At 39.0% G+C, this 22,922-nt stretch overlaps 1 protein-coding gene across 1 annotated transcript in view; it reads left to right on the top strand.

Annotated features, from left to right (window-relative positions):
• LOC122787918 (unconventional myosin-Vb-like) overlaps positions 1 to 22,836 on the top strand; it is a gene marked incomplete at its 5' end in the record, with an annotated part of 1,807,467 nt that extends 1,784,631 nt beyond the window's left edge. The window contains one exon of the mRNA XM_044054844.1: positions 20,776 to 22,836. Coding sequence (XP_043910779.1) covers positions 20,776 to 20,934 — 159 coding nt within the window. The remainder of the gene's footprint in view (positions 1 to 20,775) is intronic.
• Between the last annotated feature and the right edge of the window lie 86 nt (positions 22,837 to 22,922).

The raw sequence follows: 22,922 nt of genomic DNA, 5'->3' as shown, positions 1-22,922 counted from the left end.
TGCAGCAATGGTGAGCAGTGGCAAAATGTTGTCATTACCTCCGTGCAATGCTGCTTAACCCAGCTGCACTATGCCTACACACAGCAAAACATCTGTTATAGACAATTCATGTCATTACATTATCACTATGTAGTGAAAATTATTTTAAGGCATTAGATACACCTATATTTGAACCCAGTACCATCTGGCCCAGTAAAGGAATGTATCATTGCACTAGCACATGCTGTCACAGAGTCAGTTAAGCAGCAGGTGTATTTCATAGATGCAGTTACTGTCAGGTTTTAAGAATACACCTACACGCAAACATGTATCTTGCTTGTGTATGCGCTTTGCTTACAGTCACACAAACATGCTGCTTGCTGTTCTATGGAAATGTTTATATTATGCTGTATTAGTGCTGTTTGCTGTCCATTTCCTGTGTATGGCATTAAATTACATGTGGAAACATTACAAACTGAGAGCCTTATCTAACAGCATGTCACATATTTACAAAACATCCTTTTGTTTGCACTCCCCAATCACTGCAAACCTGGGGTCTCATTTCTTTTTCCACACATATATCAACCACACTACGAAATGTAATATTAAATGTGTGCTATGCAGTGCACATCAGTCTGGTAACATGCAGAACTGCAACTATTGATCCATACACCTAAAAAGCCTTATCTGCAAGGCTAGTGCAGAAATCAGCATGGATCATAATCACAGAGACAATAGGTGACCTTCAGCACATTTTATCCATTTTGGTTTTATCAAGGGTAGATCTTGCTTATTTGACCCTTGTGGACTGCTTGGATACTGACCCAAAAGACCTGGATGAGGGATAAGAAGACATAATGCCTATGTTAAGTTGGCTTTGACACTATCCCCCATTCATGTCATAGTGAAGATCTCACATCTGGGAATTAGGCCAGTATTAGATAGATAACCACCTGGCTCAATGGCAGTACACACACTCAAAGCTGGGGGACTACACCTCCAGGACTAGCCCACTCACCAGTGCAATACCACAGTGATCTGTGCTGGGTCCTTAACTGTTTGGAAAATACTTCCCAGAGGCACAGCAATAGTAGGTGGCCTGTGGTTTACCAAATTTGCAGATGACTGTTAACTGAATGCACTCATATAGGGTCTCAATGATGGTAACATTACAAAAGGGCTGACACAGACTAATGATTGGTAGCAAACTCATGGATTGAACCTTAAAGCATACAGTGACTCACTGTCCCCTTTGTCAATGAGATATATCTTCTAATTATGATATACATAGCAACCCTCATGCTCAAACGGCATTGTGAGACTTGTGAACACATGTTGATAGCAATTTACACTTTCATCACCATGCACCCATAGTGGTGATGCACACAATTTGCATTGCACACATCGTAGATATGGACATCACATCCAAGACCAGGTTAGTCATACCTCTGCTGTACTCTACATTTATCACACCAAAGTGGAGTACAATGCTTACATCTATCCGTACCTCGCCAGACAGCTGCAGCAATTGGAGAAAACACAGGGTTGTACCTGGGAGAAATCCAGGCCTCCAAACATAACATACATGGAAAGACTGACATACCTGTCACTGTACTAGGTATTCTTTCTGTGGAATATACATTACTGTCTGATGGTGCGGAACACCAATCAAGTTATTGCATGTGTGCTACCTGTTCTGCCTATGTGCACACTACATACATAGGTGTTTGATAACATTAATGGCATGTATCTCTTATGTGTCTGTGTGGATTGTGATATATATATATATATATATATATATATATATATATATATATGTGTATATGTATATGTATATGTCTGACATGCACACTAAGGAACTAGCCTGTATTGCCCATACTGTTGCATATAGGTATAGCAGCGCCCCTCCTAACATCTCCAGCAGATGTTACAGTGCTAGAACAGTGTGCATGGTTACCCTCAAAGTGTGGATGTATCATAATAGTTGTTCCAAGTGTGTGTGTGCAGACTCCTCTCATCACTCAACACCACATATGTTATGTCAGAGGCATGGGATTAGTGCAGGTCTTATTCTCATATTGTCTGTGATTATGGTTGGTTATATGTGACCACCTTGCTGGAGACCTCTGCTGAGAGTACACTCATATTCAGGCATATCAGTTTGCACAGCTTTACGATATGGCCCGTACCACAGTTGTATGTCACATCCCTGATAATGTCCTCAACATTATTCATGTAAGGATGCTCATCTCACACAGGCATCCTCCCCATTATTATGCCACCTTGTGTGACAGTCACAGGCAACATTTTTTTTAATGTACAGTACCATATAATTATGTGCTTGTTGTTGCTGCTACAATCATCTTACATTGGCATGCCCTCCTCTGCTGTACAAGAGGGAGTTTCACCTGTCCTTCCCTGTTTTCATTCCTATAGTTCATCTGTGTATCCCTCTTCAATACACACACTTCCATGAATGATAATTTTACATGGTAGTCCCATGAGCTGTTACAGATCATTAACACACTTTCAGTACAGAATGCCAGAAATGGGATATCAGAATACTCTGCACTGTAGGTACACTGTCCTTTACTGTGTTTTGACTATATACTTCACATTCCTAGCTCTTAACTGTCCACATATTCCCAGGATGTGTAGATGTTTTTCTTATAAAATTTGTGGCTTTCTGCCATATCAATGGAATGATTTCTGCACTGATGTGACTCAATATTACATGCATTTGAGTGGACACCTCTCAACTGTCCTGATTTGTGGAGATTGTCCAGATAATTTTGGCTCATATTTGTAATCTTTTCCTCATTACACTTTTGTTTTCTGGCAAATCATTGGCATATCATTGCAGAGTGAAGTCAGAAACTGATGACTGACATGAGTTTTAAACTTCGTGCTCTTCAGGCAGTTCATGCTAATGTGCAACCTATTTAGTCTATCAACTTTCTAAGTTTAAAAGTGCAATATTAAATATCTGTCCCTATTTTGGGGCCTTTGTTCCCCCCCCCATTATGTATGACTTTGTCCCCATAGCTTGCTCAAAGGGGATGACAGGTATGTTTGAGTTTCTTTTTCACATGCCTGCGTGACATTTATGGCAATTATGTCCTTATTTCTGATTTAATGTCCTTGCATTATGTTGGCCTTTGTGGAGATATGTTGAACTAACAGATTCACAGCTCTGATGGTCATTGTGGCATTCTGCACAAATCTGCAGACTGTCACTGCTCTTTTTTACAAGGAATAGATATTCACATTTGCTTACATGGTTTCTGGGCCAGCAACACTGTTGCCAGCCATGAAATCTTGCTTAGGTGCACCACACCTCATTAATATACATTGCACTCTGCCACACACCATTGTGCTAACATGTAAACTCTGTATAGGCTCTGCGCAAAGCCTACATGGAGTTTGAATCTTGGGGGGGGGTATGTTATATGCAGTAATTCTGATTTTTGCATGATTTGTGAGTTATTGAACAAAGGCTGCCACAGAGTTTATATGAGTCTGTAATTAGTTGGCTCCATTCATTGCACTAAAAATGAATCTATTAACAGGCCTAGATGGTGTAATATAGTCTAACCATGTTGCATTTTAATACTGTATATTAAGTATATACAGTCTCCAGCAATTGCTAAGAGGTTGACGTTTGTCAGGTCATATAGTCTGCTTTACTTGCATTGATGATCTGAAGAATCTGATCTTCAACAGCCATTATGTAGTCATTGTTGAATATTACTGTGATAGTCTTCTCTTCAATACTGGATTGTAAATGATTTCTGCTTTTAGTTAAAAACTGTTACACCAGCAGTTAGTGCAGAGAACTAAAGATCCCACTTAGTAATAAGCTCCTTGCAGTGACAAAGGTGCAGGGTTTGAATCTTTATACCTTCATTTACCTACTGTGTAACTTTGGGCAAAGTACACTTGTGCCACACCATATGTGTAGATGTTCAAGTAGATTAGCTTTGCAGTACTGATCCTTGGGTCTTCCTGCTATGCAAAAGCCCATGACGGGCCTCATTTCCAGATTTTTTCATCATTCCTAACTGACAGATGTCCAGTCAACAATGTTCAGACATCAGAGAATAAGAGGGGCATCTGTCTGTGCCATCTTCAGGTCTTTATAAACAGTGAGCAGCAGTCTAATATCTGAGGACAGCACAACTGTTCCAGATGTCAAAAGATGTATTTTATTGGACATTAAATAGGGTAATGTACTCTGCTATGTGTTAGACATAAAAGTAGGGGATGATTATGGATGAGATCTACTCATTTAACATGCTTTCCTCTCCTACCTCCACCTGTAATGGTGGGGAGAATACAGCAGGCAGAAAAGTAGGTAGGTAAGAATGTGTACTGAAACACTGATTTGCTCAAACATCTAGAGTTATGGGAAGTGTTAACACAAGTGTACTGTGTTCTTAGTTGTCAACGTGACAAATGGGGATACTGCCAGTACAGCTATCTGGAATTTTGTAAATAATTATATGTCACTTGTGAATATCAGTATGATTTACATAAGATGCCTTTGTTACAAATGTATTAGAACTGTATGTCATGTGTATATCAAACTGCTGGTACAGAAGTGTATGTTGAAAAGGTTTGTGCAAAGTGTTGTTTGAAATGTAACCACAGTAGGCCCTGCTGGAAGAGAACAGAAAAGTACATGCGCAATTGTAGCTGTTTAAATGTATATATTTTAACAGTGAAAACTGGAATACAGGAGGTTAACTTCAGAAAAATGGCTGAAATTAAATTACTGTATGGCTATGTAATAAAAGATTGTATCTTTCAGTTTTCAATGAGCTAGAGACAGAATCTGTGCCGAGAAGCTTTCTGTATTGTCATTAGAGTGAAATAATTAATAGTCTTGAAATGTGGAGGAATGTAATTGTTTTTTTTTAACTTCCAGCATCTAGAAAAGATCTGAGGGCTTTGTAATTTTACAGGTAGACTCTAAATACTGCTAGCAGTGGGGGTTTCATCTGGGAACTAGAGTCAGATGACAAGACGTCATTCTGCAAGCTATCCCAGCAGTAATATTTGAGATATTAATTTGAGAAGCATCTTAGTGAGTCAGGGAATTCTGCATTATGTCTTGGACCTGACAACAAGATCCATTCACCACATATCTGCCTTACTTTAAGTTAACTAGGGAATACTAATTCTCTTGGAAATAGGAATATAGTAAAGTTTAGTTCAGATGTTTTTTTTTATTTGACCCTCTACTACAATGTTTTAAGTATTTCCTGTAGTTTTGTACTCTGAGTATTTTCTTGTTTTATTATTTATTAAATATATGTAAACTTTTCATTGAGGCTGATCTGTGTAGAGATACTCAAGCTTTGAGAGTAATTGCATATTCATTTGGTGACACTGGGTGGGCCACTCCTAATTACCATTTGTATTAATATTAATATTACACAGTAAGATTGGACACCCTTTATTAAGGGACTTAAATTAGCTAATAAGGAGTTGGCTGGTGGCAGTGATAACTACCTTATAAACTGGGCAAAAGGGGGGGCATAGCTAGTAAACCTGTGCCGGCCTTTCCCAGGGGTTGTACGTGTGTCAGCTACTCAGGCAGGGACACGAAGCACTGGTTAGACAGAGAGGGTGCTGGAGATCTTGGCTTGGCCACTCTGCTGAGATCTCATCTCTATAGCCATGTCCTGGCTTGGCCACTCTGCTGAGATCTCAACTCTATAGGCATGCCAGTGAGGAGACTTATTGAGGATGTGGAGAAAGAGAGTGAAACCAGCTCCAGACTGACTGTGGTCTCTGTGTGCTCTTAAGGGAAATTGCACTGGAAATACTGTGTGTACCTGTCTTCCTATCAGTGTATATCCACCACTGTTGCCAGTGAGTGAGGATTAAGGCTCCTTGATTACTGGTCCAGTGGTGGGGCATTACAGTCAATACTGATCCTTGGGAGGACTCCCAAAGCTACTTGTTGGCAGCAAGAGTGTCTGTTGGCCCTTGGGAATGCAGGTTTTCAGGATAGCAGTAGCAAACACTGCCGAAGCCCATGGAGGCAGTGGGTAGATGATAATGTTTAATAAATAACTGGTTGGATGTCCATGTGACAACTTCCAGAATAGCCAATGAAGGGACGCTTTTAAGAAAGGCAGTAGTGCTGCACCATGTCTGGTGGAGGGGCTGTGACATGGGATGGTACTGGTTTGCCATGATGGGTATAACAGAAGGTAATGCAGTTTGCTATTCACTTAGAGATGATCTGCTCTGGGACTGGTTTGCCTTCTTTTCCTTCTGCAAATGCCACTAGAAGTTGGCCTGCGCTGTTAGGGAATTTCATCCTGTCCTAGTAATACCGTATCTTTGTGTACATCCAGGGAGTGCAGAATTTGCTCTGTTATATTCTGTGAGTTTGGGAAGAACACTAACAAATAAATGGCTTGATTCAAAGAGAGCTCTGACACTACTTTGGGCATAAAGGAGGGATTAGTTATAAGAGTTACCCTGTTCTTAAGGAAGATAGTGAGGGGTTCCTTGCACATCAGGGTTTGTAGCTCTGAGACTGAAGTGATGGCTAACAGCAGGACAGTCTTCCAAGTGGGCATCTTTAGAAGGGGGCAGAAATTGAGAGACTTAAAAACATGCAATATACGTTTTTCTAAGATGTACTTTAAATCCCAGGTAGGTACAGGGTTTCTTCTGGGAGGAGGGAGGAGTCTAAGATGTATGACTCCTTTGAGGAAAAGTTTCAGGTGCGGATGACAATAGATGGGGGGGGGGCAGGTGAAGCAAGCAGAGATAGCTGAAGCATGTACCTTAAAACTAGAATAAGAAAATCTGTTTTGAGCATCTTGACAGGTTTTCTAACACAATATTTATGTCTGTCCTTGAAGGGCTAATGTCTTTGTCCTTGGACCAAAAAGAAAACCTTTTCCATTTGGACAAGTCTGATTTTGTGGTATTCATTTGTTTTTGTCTTTAAGGATCAATAGCACTTCTTTGGAATAAACTGCAGTATTTTGGGGTCAAAACTGAATCCACCAAGCTGTTAGTCTGAGGGTGAATGATAGATACCTTTATCAGGGTGTGTAGGTCTGTTGCTTGTGGGAGAATGTAATACCAGCCTTCACAAAGGGTCAAGAGGAGGGAGATCCAAATTGCCTTGGCCAGAAGAAAGCTGTGGGCATCTCACTTGGCCTGTCTGACCTCACCTTGATCAGTAACCTGGGAATCAGGGGAAAAGATGGGAAGGCATAAAGAGAGCCATTTCCATCTGAATAAATAAGTATCTGCTCTATTGAGTTCTTGAGCAAAACCTTTAAAGTTGTCTGTTCTGATGAGAAGCAAAATGATCTATGCTATAGTGTTGTCATTTATGTGTGAGGTCCAGGAAGGTTTCTCATGCCAAATCTATTTTCAGTGTGAGACTATTTTGTTGTAGGTAAAAAATGACTGCCAGTGTTTCTGCTCAAAGAATATACTAAGGTGGTGTTCTGGCCCAGGATGTAGGATGCTATCAGCGTCAATTGCAGTTGTTGTGCCAAGCACCAAATCTTTATTGCTAAACTGCACAGAGGGTATGAATGAGATCTCCCTTGCTTGTTTATATACCACCTGGTATCTTAATGATTCCTAAGTGTGCTCCCCGGGCTATGTCAGACCTATCTGTGGTTCTGATCTTGCCCGTCTCTGGTAGAGAGAAATTTACACTTGGATTCAGCTTGATGGTATCTTTCCACCAAAAAAGCTCTCTCTTTAAGCATGGCAGAAGAGGCAGCAAGGTTTCCAGGGAGTGGGAGTGTTGTTTCCAAGTGTTCTTTAGGAACTATTGAAGTTTTTTCAAGTGTAATTTTGCTATGGGGCATCATAAGAATGTATAATTCTATGAACCTAAGGCTCTTAGATATTCCCTTGCTGTGATTGTCTTCCTTGGAAGTAAACGGAGTAGGTAGTCTGTCAGAAAGGACATCTTGTCTTGGGGTAAGAAAGCTTTCTATTGTACAGAGTCTGTCAATGCACCCAGGAGGAGGATTCTTGTCTAGGGCTGCAGATAGGACTTGCAAAATCTGAGTGTGAGCAGTACCCTCTGAAATGAGTCCATTGTAGCCTGTAAGGCTGCTTTAATTTCCAGGATGATTTTTGCCAGGATGAGACAATTGTCCAGCAATGGGGTAAATATGCACTCCTAGAGTTCTGCAATGTGCTACAACTGGGGCTAGATATTTAGTGTAAACTCTGGATGCAGTGGATAAACCAAGTGGTAAAGCACAGAACTAAAACTGCAAATCTGCTACTACTGATCAAAGGTATCCCCTATGTTCTTTTGTAGTAGGCACATGAAGATAGGCATCCTTCAGATCTATTGTAACCAAGTAAGCTCCTGGAAAAATCATGGGCAGTTTTTGAAGAGTCAGCATTTTGAATTTGGGAATGTCCAGGAACTTCAACTTTGAGAAGTCTAAAATTGGCCTCCAAATTCCTTCCTTTCTTGGAACTAGAAAAATCCTGGAGTTAAAACCCTGTTGCCTCTTCCCCAGCAGAGACCAGTTGAATGGATCCCTGTTGCAAGAGTTCTTGAAAGATGGGAGAAGGAGATTACTGGTCTTTTGGAGGGATTGGTATCCCTAAGAAGGAGGGCCTTTCTCTGATTTGAATGGAGTAACCTCTTTCTATATGTTTAGCACTCACTGATCTGAGGTGATCTTTTCCATTGGTTTAAAAAGGAAGACGGTCTTTGAGGCAGAGAGAGGCCAAGGCTTAGGAAGATCACTTTTATTATATCTTGGGGTTCAAAACAAATTTCTTTCACAGTTTTTATTTGCTTTCCTTTTTTATCTAATTTCTCAAAACCCTTTTCTGTAGTAGGCCCAAACAGGATTTTTTTATCCAGTGTCCAAGAGTTCAGCCTTAACTTGGTCAGAAAATAGTTTGGTCCTCAGCCAAGCATGCCTGCAAATAACAGAACCAGTAGCAGTTGCTCTGCATGATGCATCCAAACATCCATAACACACTTCAGTGCATGTCTGGAAACCTGGAGTGCTGATCATGTTGTCGTGTGTGTCCCTTAGATAAACCTTATTTGCAATGCCCTCCGTTTTTGTAGTGATTTGTGAAATTGGGCATTGTGGGCCCTCAGAGAGAGGGTAGAACATTTATAACTCTCTTTTCCAAACTAGTGTAGTAGTCTACCTTCCCTGTCATTAGATAAGGGGTGTCTAGCAGCATGTTTAGATATACTCTTACTGGATTCAGTGCAGACTGCAGAGGGATCAGCTTGTGGGATCTTGCAGAGCTGTGTGTGACTGTCAGGCACTCTATAAAATCAGTCTGGTTTCATTGGGGTAGGAGGAATTAGAGTCTGGGTGTAAAGGGATGTCTTTAAAGACATCATCTAATACCACATAAACTGGTGGGATAGTTCATAGCCTGGAGGATGGCAGCCTGAGAAGCTGCCTTTGATGGGTTTGGGCTGGAGAGAATTCCTTGCTTTCCCACAGAAAGGCCTCCATCTTATGTAATGTATCCCTAAAGGATAAATCCTCTAGGTGAGTAACAGATGAGAGAGTATAATCTAAGTCAGAATCTGCATAGAATTGAGGGTGAAGGTGTTCACAATACGGTAACTATTCCTCATCCTCATATCCTAAAGAACCATACTCATCTCTTTGTCTTTTACTGGAAGAAGCTACAGAGATATGGCTAGACTTCCTAGATTTCATTAGGGCCATGAATTCCTTAGCAATTTTTAAGAGGTCCTGAGTTGCAACTTGGGTAGATATAACTGACAACTGGGGCATAGGCTGGCTGGTATCTTCAGTTTAAGAATCCATTAGGCAAGAGGCTGTGACTTCGACCTGGGTTAAAGGTATGTGTTCTTGCAACCATGAAAGATAAACTGTCTCCCTGAGAAACCAAAGTTTGAGCATTGGAAGCTGAGGCCTGAGCAATCTCTGACCCAACTGACATAGACATCAGATATAGTAGAGCTGGAAGGTCTACTACCATGGTGGCCTCAGGAGAGGTCACTCCTGAGGGTTCTGGCCTGGTAGTCCGACTTGGGAGTGCTGCCAAGCACCTCAACAGGTTCATTGGGTTGACTTAAGCACAGCTTAGGAAGGATCACCATCACCTGCAGGGTCTTTTGTTTAGGGTTGTTTGTCTTTTCATTTTATTTTTTTTTTTATAAGGTAGTGGTAGCAGAAGAAAACCGAACAAGGTGGTGGAGTGGCAGGAACTGGGTCTAAGGACTCCATGTGTGCCGCAAGGACTTTGAACCTTCACTAAAGGGTTTTAGTGATAAATCTAGCATAATTCAAACTACTGGAAATGTGCTAAGGCATGAAACAAAAAGAATGGAAGTCTATGTGGAAATTGCTTACCACACTTTAAACAGTTATTAACATTTTTGAACATTAATCAGAAGAAAGAATTCCCTCAACTCTGGAGGAAAATGAGCCATCTGGCAGACTGTGAGCATCTGGTATACATAGAAGTGCATTGGACTGCCCAGCTAGGAAGAACTGAAGATGGTGCCTACATATGCCCCTCTCATACCCTGACATCTGAGTATTGGCTAGGGATATTGAAAAGAGTGAAAATTAGGATGATTGCAGACTTCGACATGGCAGGAAGACCTAAGGATCAATAGTGCAATGTTGACTAGGAAGAATATCTCACTTAACCAGACAGTACTTTGGAGCAACTGTGAATTTGGGCTAGGGTCCTTAAAGGCCTCTAGAACTGATTGCCTAGTAACTATGAACTTGTCATTTGCCAGCCATTCTCTGCTGCATAGCTGATCTAGTTCAGGAAATACAGCAATATCACAACACATTAATTTTTAATGCAATAAATACAATTTAGTATTCTAGAGCAGCACGCACTGCATGTGTAGATGACACACTGAAATCCTAAGTTGTTTGCCAGCAGCAGTCTCTGCATTAGTAGGTTCTCTTTACTGTGGAATTATTCAGATGACTTTTACTTCTGCAGAGATTGTGCATATTGACTTAGCATATATCTGGTGGATAATATTTCTTATACTGTCATAAATACTTTTCTATTTAAATTGTGCTGCAAATGGCTGGATGTTATGGTATGATACTAGTCATCTTTATACAATTTAATTTTGTTCAGCCAAGGCTACTAATAAAGTGCATGTAATTTATTTCTTCATAACAATAAACAGTGTACACACACAAAGTGGCTATTGCTGTTGGTGGAGGGCTCTTTATGGATAAAAATACTTTATGCTCTTATCTGGTCATTTTTGAATGGTCTTTAATCTAGCTTTGCAAGACTTGTGTGAGCGTGCGTGTGTGAATTAAGTTGGAATACTTAATGTGTGTTTGTGTGAAACACATTTGAAATATGTTACTTTGTCTTTTTTTTTTTTTTTTACACAGACATCTGAAAAGGATACAGTCAAAAATGTAGCTATAATTTCTTGGTTTGGGATATGGATGTGGATAAAAATGACTGACCCTGCTGAGCTCCTAAAAGTTGAATGGCTAGTGTGTATTTGTATATACCAACTGGCATGCTTTACTGTGGCCACTCTTACTGCAGTCAGACGTGATATATATACACACAGTCAAAGCAGTTGTAATTGTTGAGAATGGAAATCGGTGGATTATAATGACAGTAGTTTGTGTGGTGGCCTTTAATGGTTAAAATGCTCCATAATGGGTACTTCTGTCATTATTGGTTTATACATTTTGTTTCACTGCTTATTAGAAAAAATGTTCAAAACTACAAATTTAAAATGTACTCTTAAATGTTGCATTAAACAAGAAATGCATTTTAAAACAATCATGAAGGTAAATCAACGAACAGATGCATTTCTGCATGGTTCAAAACGTGTTTGCAGGGGGTCCATACTTTGAAAACAGCCAAGGGCACATGGTACAATTAATCTGACACTGGCCAATGTATTTTCAACAAACATGACGTTCAGTGCATTTTCAATTCAAGGGAAGTTTATTGTTGATCATATTAAGTCAGTGAATCTGTGTTAGATTTTTAACAAATGGCCATCAGTGTTTGTGCTCTAAAATTTGAAATAAAAATTTTAAATTAAATAAAACTCTATAATCATTGTAAAAGTAAAGAAGAAAATAGCATGTGCACTGATAGGTTTGAACAATGTGCATGTTAAACGGGGAAAGCCAACCAAGTAATGTGAAACTGGAATGGTTGCATTTGAGGGGGGAATAGGGTCCCGTTTGACCACGATCCAGATCTGAGTAGACATGTTTGTGTGCAAGTGTTTTTCATTAGAATTTGCAACCTAAATTTCCACAGGGTCTTAGTCACATGTCCAAATATTGTCAAAGGCAAAAGAAAAAAAAATAGCTGCTAAGACACTGATCCACAATTTACTTCATGTCTTCCCTCTGCTGAAGTATAGATGCTTAAACTAATTTCTAAATGTCGAGTATTAATAGACTGTAGAACTACCTCAAGTAGCATTTCCATTGCACTGGGATTATGACTAGGCAAAGTCTTTTTGTGGGCAGTAGCAGGTGTACACATGTATAGGGCTTTTGGGTGCCAATAATTAGGCACCTGGTACTTCAGATGAGGCAAAGGGAATGGCACTGAATGTGGTAAGGGCATGCAGGGAATTAGTTTGCACTGGCTTTTTCAGAAGCTCTTCCAGTGAAAATTGCTAGCACAAAAATAGAATTGTAAGGTCCAGGATGATAGTGTTCAACTCAGAAGGTGGAATGATAAGTAGGTATTTGGAGTAGTGGGTGAAAATGGAAGACATATTAGAGAAAGAATCACTGTGCCACTGATGGTCTTCACCTCACTTAATGGGACAGCCTTGCTGGAATATGGCATGCAAAGTTGTATCAGTATAACTGTGCCATTAATGTATTCATTTGATTTATTCTTTGTAAACACCAAATAAGAGATATTTGTTCAGTCTAGAAAAAATAGAAATAACATTAATTATATTATGAACGGACAGCTCTGAGCAGCCTTAAAGGAATTACAAGATAACTATTTTATAATTAAGCCATCTGTTTAAGACGACTGTGATGCAGTAATGAATGTCTTATTCTATTTGTTTGGATCATCCAAGTAATGCTGAAATTTACAGGTATGTTTCTAATCATATATTTGTAAATGCCTGTACTAAATTTGAATATTGTATTTTTAAGTGTTTACATTTGACTTTTTCTGGAAAAAATACTAGAGATTTGAATGTGCCATACCTTACGAAACCAATATTTTTATTGTCTTCCCAAAATGTACTAGACATACCCTTGGAAATTCAGTTGTTTCAAGAAATGATGGTTGCACTGAGAGAATTAGTGTTTTAATTCATAATTACTTGAGTAAATTTGTTGTTCAGCTGTCCTTGCACATTAAGGATTTGAGTGACTTCCTTAGGAAGTTCTTGGTATGTGGTTTAGTTATGTAGTTTAAGAATTTCATCAGGTAAAACTGGATTTTCAATTTTAAAATATGTAGTATTTAATAACTCGTGTTTGTATTTCCTATATGCTAAAGTAGCTGCCAGGTAATTCATGATTCTCAGTAGTGTGATCCTGCATTTTTATAATGGGAGACATTCTACTAGGTCAACATGTTTGTCTATAGTCTGTTGCAGATATCTTCACATTGTACTGTGTTCTGTCTAATTCATTTTGTCAATCAGTCAAGCAATCATGCAATAGATCAGTAAACTTAATGCATTTATACTCAGAGAAAATGGAACAAGATAAGATTTCTTGCTAAGTATCTGTTGTTTAGATAATTCTATAATAGATATTTTCCATGAGTTGACACATAAGAAGAAAATTAGATGTATGCGACTCACTGTAACAGTGACCTCTACTGTTATTGTAAGATCTGTTACAACACTATTGCAATATTCCATTCCTCCTTCCTTTTCCCTATTCTGCTGCGTTTCTTAGCCTCTGGCTGAGGGGTCCTCCTCCTTCCCCTTAGTGTGTGCACATATACTTGCTTTTCTTTTTGCTTTGCACTAGTTCTCTTGGGGTAATTCAGTTCTGAGGATTAGGTGATCGAATGTCACTTATTTACCTAATGTCTTAGGTGCAGGGCATACATTTGATGAACAGTGCCTGGAAGGTCCTAAGGCTTTGGTTTTCTGACTGATGTTCATCTATCCTCGGCAGGATATCTCTTTTGTAAGAAATATTGCAGGAGTGAGAAGTAGGAAATGTAATGTTATGGTAAGTTCTTACACAACTGTACTTTCTTAATAAACTGAGACAACAAATGCTTGTGATGATATATACATCATATCAGGGAATAGTACCTGCTCCCTAACCATCCCCCACTCAAAATAGGTAGTCATTTTGTGCATTCCCCTCCTGTGTTAAATTGAGATTAAAATTAAGGTGCAAATGCCCACAGTCATATTTCAAGCTGTTGCAGATTCTTATTTATATAAAGCATGCCTGTACACAAACATCAGACACCTTCTGTATATCCTTCTAATGTCTAACTGAGATAAAACTGGAATAAAATAGGGTATAACATATTTGCTGTCAGAAGTATATAAATGGCATGCTTATTTACTCTGCCGATCAGGCACTTGATTGTGAGGAAAATGAAAAAAAAAATATTTTGATAACATTTCCAAAATGTTACTTCTAGAGACAGTACAGTGCTCCTCTACAAGTTATAGTGACCCTCTGTGCATCCCTATGACATTTGTGAGGAAATCTTGCCAAAAAAGTATCAGATTGATCACTGCTAGTATTGTTTCAGGGTTGTATACATCAATTGTTCACAGGCTGCTTCTGTCCATTAGTGATATAGGTGCCAAGCCAGGGGTAAATTTGTGATTTCCCATCCATTGGTCCAAATTACATTTAAATAGGGTTGGGGAAGATCTACAGTGATAGGGCTTTGAGACAGTCTTCATAGGAGTTGTAAATTGCTCCCTGTATTCTTTTTGTGAGTAACCTCTGTTGTCTGTCGAATTGTTACTGCAGATGACTGTGGGGCACAAGCCAAACGGTGCATTGTACTCTGAGTGATCTGATGAGAGCCAAGTATTGTAGAACAGTAACCTCATGGGACCTAGATGCCATGCCCTTACATAAAATGTGGTGCAATGTAGACTGATTTTCTCTCCACAGTAGACAAGTAGTGGTCAACGGTCAGGTTACTGTCAGCATGTAGTCCCAGAACCCTGACCACTGATTATACTTTTAGCAGTGTATTATCAATGTGGTAACTACCAGGGGGTGGATGCCCTTCCAAAGTGTACTATGATGCATTTTTTGCACTGACCTTTGGTCCATGGTTATAGCACCAGTTGTTTGTCTGCATTAGGTGTATTCATTGACCTCACCTAGTTTGCAGTCATCTATACTTGTCAACCAGTTGTCCATGAAATTTGCCTTGACTTCAGAGAAGTAGATGCCAAAAAGGAGAGGCCCCAGCACTGATCCCTGTGGGGGAATTGATGGTGACTGGCCTCTTTGTGGAGGTGGAGTCCCCCTGTCGCTAACTTCTTGCATCCTATAAGTGAAACAATTAAAAATCCATCTGGTGACATATTGGTTTATGCCTGATTTTGTAAGTTTATCTACATTGCCAGAGTGAGGTATTGTTGAAGGCCTTTGCCAGTTTGAGGGAGGCAGTGTGTACTGCTTTGCACTCATCCATAGGTTTAGTGACCTTATTAAAGACATCCACCAGGTTAAGTAGGCATGATCTGGCTTTGCCAAATCCAGATTGGATAAGGTTCATTATCTGCACATACAGATGGAACTGCTGCACTGAACATCAGCCAGACTAAACTATCCACCAAGTCTTCATTTGTTTGCCCAGAATAAGTAATGAGGGTCAATAAAACAGAATATTATAGAAGGTTCAGTACCAGTTCCTGGCATAGTGAGACTCTCTTCAATTCAGTACATTGAGGTATTGTACTACACACTGGTGGCCCACATGACATCATGAGAATGTGACACCAGATGACACAATCAGGAAGTAACTGGATACCTGTTACCGGCATATGGTATACACAAACATTTTTCTTTATAAATTCAGTAAATATAGCTCCAGTGATGTAACTATAGTAAAGACTATATATATTTTAGAATAAAAAAATCCCACTTTACATGATAGTATAATTACAGAAAAAAAATGTAAAACAAAACTTTGCATTTGATTTTTAAAAACAAATTAACAATGTATTACATATACATTGATTAAATATTTATATGCAGGGAGGACAAAATTATTTTACTTGGCTTTTTCCAAGACATTTAATCTACATGTAATGTTTATCATACAGCTATTGATTTAATTGATTTTAAGCTTGTGATGGATTTTTGTATGGAAATGACACACTCCATCAGACATTTCTATATGGAGTAAGTTAACTCCTAGTTGCTGTCCTACTATATTGAGAATTTTTCCATAATCAAATGGCATGCAGTCAGCTGAGTAACTTTTAGCTGCAGCTCACAACATGATTTGCATGTTTTTAAGTAGAGTTTGTAACACACAAGATGTTTTAGATGTCTGTTAGAAATGTATGCATAGCAGAGATGACTTAATAATTTATCTATTTATCTTTGTTTATTGGGAAAGTCCCCATCGGGTGTAAAATCCTTTTTCAGTGGAGGCCACTTCTGACATATTAATAAAATTAGTTACAAGGGAAGTCACCCCTGATCATTATTAGTAAAAAAAAAAAAAATACGAGCACTCATAAAATCAACTAAGGCCAATTTTGAGAGAAAAATTGCCATGGATTCAGAGGACAATCATAAGGCCTTTTTCAGCTGTTAGGAACCTGGGTGGAAACTCCCAGATATGCTCAGAATTAGTCCAAAATGATACAAAAATCACTGAACCCACAGACATTGCCAACATACTGGCAGACAGGTTCAGTGCAAACTTCACCCCCCTCTTCCCCCCTAAAGGAGAGATAACTATCCCAGCGGAGTGTAGCCTCCCAGACATCTCAAATGCACAGGTGAAAGCTGCTCTCTCTAAAGCTAAAAACACAGCATCAATGGGACCAGATGGTGTCCCCGGCTGTGTGCTACACGAGCTAAATGAGGAATTAAACCCGCACATAAGGCAGCTGTTTAATCTCAGCCTTACCACAGGATACGTGCCCAAGGAGTGGCGTATGGCAACTGTGGTCCCACTCCACAAAGGCGGTGCCTCTACGGACCCTGGTAATTACCGCCCCATAAACTTAACAAGTCTAGTCTGCAAAGCTATGGAGAGGATCATAATGGAGCTCATAAACAAAGATATAGGGGACTTGCAGACATTGGACCCGACTCAGTTTGGCTTCGTCAAGGGCAGATCATGCCTTTTGAACTTGGTCAACTTCTTCGAAACAGTCACCAAGGCCATTGATGAGGGAAAGGCAGTCCATACAGCCTACCTTGACCTTGCAAAGGCTTTTGACACAATACCCCACTCGGGTATTGTAGTAAAACTTACCAGCTTAAATGTAAACCCATATGTCACAAGATGGGTTGCAAACTGGCTTAAGGACAGAACCCACAGGGTTAGAGTTGCTGGCGCTATGTCAGACTCCAAGCCGGTCACAAGTGGTGTCCCACAGGGCTCGGTCCTTGGCCCCCTATTGTTCAGCATCTACTTCTCAGAAGTACAGGCCAACATGGGAGGACTTTGGCTGACAAAGTTTGCAGACGACTGCAAACTGGGCGCCATAGAGGAAAGTGCATCGGACACGGATATCCTTCAGAAGGGACTCACGGAAACAGAAAGCTGGTGCCAGAGCCATGGCCTGAAGTTAAATGCCAAAAAATGTATAGTCATACCCTTCGGGAAAAACAAGGTAACCCCAAGCTACCATATAGGCGGCAATCCACTAAGCACAGAAGAGGTTATCAGGGACCTGGGGACCCAGGTTGACAGTGGCCTTTCTTTTGACACTCATGTTGCTAAAGTGGTTAGAAAGACCTTCTACATTGCCCACCTGATCATGAAGGGATTCACATCCAGATCTAGTGAGGTCATTGTTCCCCTGTACTCTTCACTTATCAGACCAATGATTGAGTACAATGCCCCATTCGGGATGTATCTCACCCGATATCTGCAGCAATTGGAGAGACCCCAAAAGTTCCTCACCAAAAGGATAAAGGGACTCCAAAATCTGTCATATGCTGCCAGATTGAAGAAACTCCAGCTCTATTCAGTCGCATACCATCTGCTCAGAGGTGACATGTGCCTGACATTCAAGGCCATGTCCAACCCGGAATTAATGGACATGCTCCTCCTCAAAAAATCCAAATCCACCAAAACCACTAGAGCAAGCGACTTAAACCTTAGCATGGATATAAATAGGACGTGCTGGAGGGATAGATTTATCACTCAGAGACTCCCTATGCTGTGGAATAAAATCCCGGTCCATCCATGTGAGGCAGAGCACCTCGCTGGCTCTGTTCAAGAGAAATCTTGACCTGTGGATGGGAGATCGTAGGTTTACCCCGGGAATCATCTCTGTGTCACTGCTGGGACAGAGGCACAACAAACTAATGGGCACAGTATTTTTTCATATAAGGGGTGGCGTAAGCCACAAAACTTTGGGCTAGGCTTATAAATGCCTTAGGGCTGATAGCCTAGTATAAACCTATGAACCTATGATAGAATTTATTTATTTATTATTTTATTTTACATTTGTTGACCAGGCTAGTCTAGCTGGATATATGTCCATTTTCAGTAGAGGCCCAGAGAGAAAAGCTCCAAATTATTAGTACATCTATTAATAAAGTGTAACAATAAAAATAATAGCAGATATAATGGTAACAGCAATTTTTTTTGAGATTACTTTTTAAGTAAGTAAAAGTAACAGGCTATGTGATGCTCATAACACAATACTCTTTACACACATGGAATATAGAAAATCACTTACTGTGTGATGTGCTTAGCACAATCCTCTTTATAAAAAACATATATGAAATGATAATAAGTGTGAATAAAGATGAAGGAAAGATGGGAAAGGTATCAGAGATAGTATAGGTTGAGTTTAAGGATTAGATTATTTTCATAGAGGAAGTAGAATAGTTATTGTTATGAAAGAGAGACAAGGATACTCTTTATGAAGGAGAGGGAGAGACATTAAGGGGAAGTAGGCAGTGGGTCTTTTATTTCAAATCTTGGTGTAAAGTTGAGCAGCTGAGAGTCCCCTACTGAGTTATTGGATATAATTGGGTTAAAGAGGAAGAAAGACAGGGAAAGAAAAGCAGGGTTAGTCTGGGTTTGTGCAGGGGCATAGCCATTTTTTATTGAGATACTTTTTGAGATTTTTTTTTTTTAAATACAGGGAGAGAAGTCAGAGATGAGATGTCTGAGGGTAATTTATTCCATACACATTCCGTCACAGTTCAACACTCTCCTTATCTCTTCAAAACTAATACTGTTTATAACAGTCCAAGTAACCTCAACCTTTCTCACTTTTGTAACTTTGTAAGAAGGAATACAAACTACAGGTAAGTGGACATACACGAGAGAAAACGTCTTACAATAGCTTACATAAACATCATTTAGTAACTGCATGTACATAGCTTATATGGGTATATAGAGTATTGATCATTCATTATAAATTGACACAGGCTTTGTATATAATAGAGCGAGAGATAACACTGCAAAAGATGCTGTAATATTACCTGTGATTTTTAGCAATTAAAATAATGAAAGAAGAGCTAGCTTAACTATGGAAATATTAGAAAAGGGGGTGTGTGGTTGATGAATAGGATATTTAATAGTACAGCAGTTATGAGTGCATTGTAACATTTAATAGAGAAGTAAAGCAATTGCAAAAGTGAGAGAGGCTGAGGTTACTTGGACTGTTATAAACAGTTTTAGTTTTGGAGAGATGAGGAGAGTGTTGAACTGTGACTGGGGGGGTGGGTAACAGTGCGACAGTAGCTGATCTAATTAGAGAGAATAAGAGATTGAGTCTTGTTATTTAGAGCCAGTGGTTGATATAATTTATGTAAACAATGCCACTCCATATGGTTTAATGGTTATCTTTCTGTCCCAACTGAGAAAAAGGGAGAAGTGGAAAAGAGAAGTCTTTGGAGAAAAGGTAGCAGATATAGACACAAAATTTATTCTAGCTGGGAAATGAACAGGAGCAGAGCCAATTTATGCTCGTTTTAGTTGTAACTTGAAGAAGGTACGCATCTTGTCTGTCTGTTTTATTTGTGGCAAGATAGAGTTCCAATTTCTAGTGACTTGGTGGGAGTAGAAATTGGAGTAATAAATTTTGAGCAAGAAATGATGGCACTAGAAATGTATTTTTGGTGTAGAGTATAATATTACAACAAGCTGATTCATGTTATTTGGAAGCACTGAGGTGTCTTCTTTGAATATCAGAAACGGTAAAATTTATTCGTTAATATGAGGGAAAAAATCTGATTGAAATGTTGGTTAAAAGTTGGTTTGAAAGATCCAATATAACCAAGATCCTTTGTTACATGTTTTACTGGCATCTACCCTCATATTAGATGAAGTTTGTTTCTTTTTGGTAAATTCTAGTGGTATATATTTTTGCATAATAGTTCTGTATAGCTGTAAAAATTTTAATGTGGTATGTGTTGTGACGTACCTCTGCAGCCTTGTTTATATTAAAAGTAAAATAAAAATATAGATTACAGGAGCACATCAGAGACATTAAACACAATAAAAAAGTTCCAATGCATGTCATTTTTAGGACTAGTCATCAAATATAAATATGCTAAAGACAGCTGTTATGGGGAAATATCAGTAAGAATGAGACAGAGAGAAACTGCCATTTTTTTTTTTTTTTTTTTGCAGAACCAGATGAAGGGCAGAGGCAAAGAGGGCCAGCGTCAACTGCTTGTAGACACAAAGCATCTATTTCCTGTGAGCTTCCCATTCATTCCTTCTTCACTGCGAATGGACAAGATCCAAATCCCAGAAAGCCTCCGCCTGAGTTTCCTAAACAGGGTTTGAATGTTACAATTTATAATTGCACTTGCAAGCTGGCAACAACTCTTTTTTTATAGTGTTGACAGCAGTCACTGGATTGTGCCACTGCAGCATGCAGAGTTCTAAAGATTGTGGCACTTCTACATTTGTAATTCAGCTTGTGTTTGTTTTTAACACAGATTGTGTTGTTGCTTTTAATTAGGTATTACAAAATGTATTTTGATAGCTGTAGTACTATATTGTTTTCTGTTTGGTATACATTTGGTATTATGGAGTTCCTTAGAACTGTTAATCTCTTCTGAAAGCAGTTGAAATGTTGATGTGCTGGAGAGGTGAATGCATTCCACTTATGATGAAAAAAATGCACTGATCCTAGGAAGTTATTCTATAGTATATTGTCTTTATGCTCATTTTTGGCATATGCTGATGCTCTGTGATCTGCAGATTTTTCCTTATCACTACTACCTCTTAAGACTAACTGCACCCCCCCCCCCCCCACCATCCCATTATCTTGGAATGCCAGAAAAACCCATTAAACAAATAATAGTTGGGCTGTTTAATGACTTGGAAAGACATAATGGAAAGCTGACTAAACATTTTACTTGTTGTTCATTCTTGTGATTGGTGCTCTGACTCCACTGCAAGGCTAGCTGTGTGTCAGTTTTTCTTTTAAACTTTTGCATCTTTGTTTCCCCCATCCGAGATGCTAAATTTATAGTTTTTCTGTAGCTCCTGTCTAGCATCAGATGTCTGAGTGACTCATTCGTTAGCTATTAGCATTTCCTCTTTTATGACTATTCACTACAGATTATACAAAATAATGAGTAAACCACATTGCCTTTTCTCAGCTTAAGCATTTCATGTTTCCTCTTGTATGTTTGTCTTTCATTCCAGTGGAAATGTACTGCAGGAGTAGAGTCATAGCTAGGTTAGAGCAAAGAAATAGATGCCATTATTAAATTTCTAGTCAGAACTTGAAGCACTGTTAGGACTCCATGTGTGGTATAAACTATAGACAACTGCTTGTTACCAATGTAGCAAGCAAGTTTGCTAGTTTAAAAGGAGAAGATGTGTTTTTTTGTTCCTCAACTTAAAAGGCAGGGGGGGGGGTCACCAGATTGGGGAATGGCACCAGGCACAAAAATAGCTAGCTATAGAATATAGTGATTTAGGGTCTACTACCTGTTTTTTTATCTTAGTACTGATTATGCCTCTAAAACTGTAAACTATTGTCATAAGGCTTAGAGATACACACACGTCTATATTTTTATTACATCACAGATTTATGGAAAATAAAATCTTCATCCCCTCAGATAAATTTGCATCTGTTGACATTATCGTCTTTCTAGTAAATTATTCACATGTTAATGTAGACTAATAACAAAGCATCAGGTTATACATGTTGCTAGGAGCTTCCAATGCCAACTACATTAAGAATTTACTCTACATACTCATATAAAACAGCAGGCAAAATTATCGACAGGTGGACCTTGTATTTTGTTCTGACAGTGCAGGCATTTAGACTTTGCTTGGATTTTGCTGTTTGGTTATTTTATGTAGATTCTTACTTTTATGTATTTTAGTTTCTTTCTCATTGGACTGCAATTTATCAAGCAGCAGAGTTGGTTCTGATTGTATTCCACACCTGTAGGTAGTTCAGTGGGAATACATTTTGATGAAGCCATATTCACTAATGAAGAGCAAAGGATGAATTGGTGCACTGCATTTCTGGAATGGAAACTAAGTCATGTCTACATCTTAATTTTCTATATTTTTACTGTAGGTCTGCCATATATTTAAAGATTCAACAAGAAATGAGTACATGTTTTGTTGAATGTCCAAATTAGAACATATTGAAATCCCACTTTGTACTTTCTCTTGGAAAAAATGCCATAATGTTGTTTGACTGTTGTTAAATCTGTAATATTTAATAATGGAATCTTTAATTTAAAATATATATTATTTAATAAAGATGATTTGATTTGCACATTTTTTATTGTACAACTTAAGTC

This window comes from Protopterus annectens, chromosome 13.part0 (assembly GCF_019279795.1).
Source record: "Protopterus annectens isolate FY-2018-M chromosome 13.part0, PAN1.0, whole genome shotgun sequence".
In the NCBI taxonomy this organism is placed as follows: Eukaryota; Metazoa; Chordata; order Ceratodontiformes; family Protopteridae; genus Protopterus; species Protopterus annectens.
Note: the sequence above shows the minus strand (reverse complement) of the source record. Positions and strands in the feature narration are given on the sequence as shown.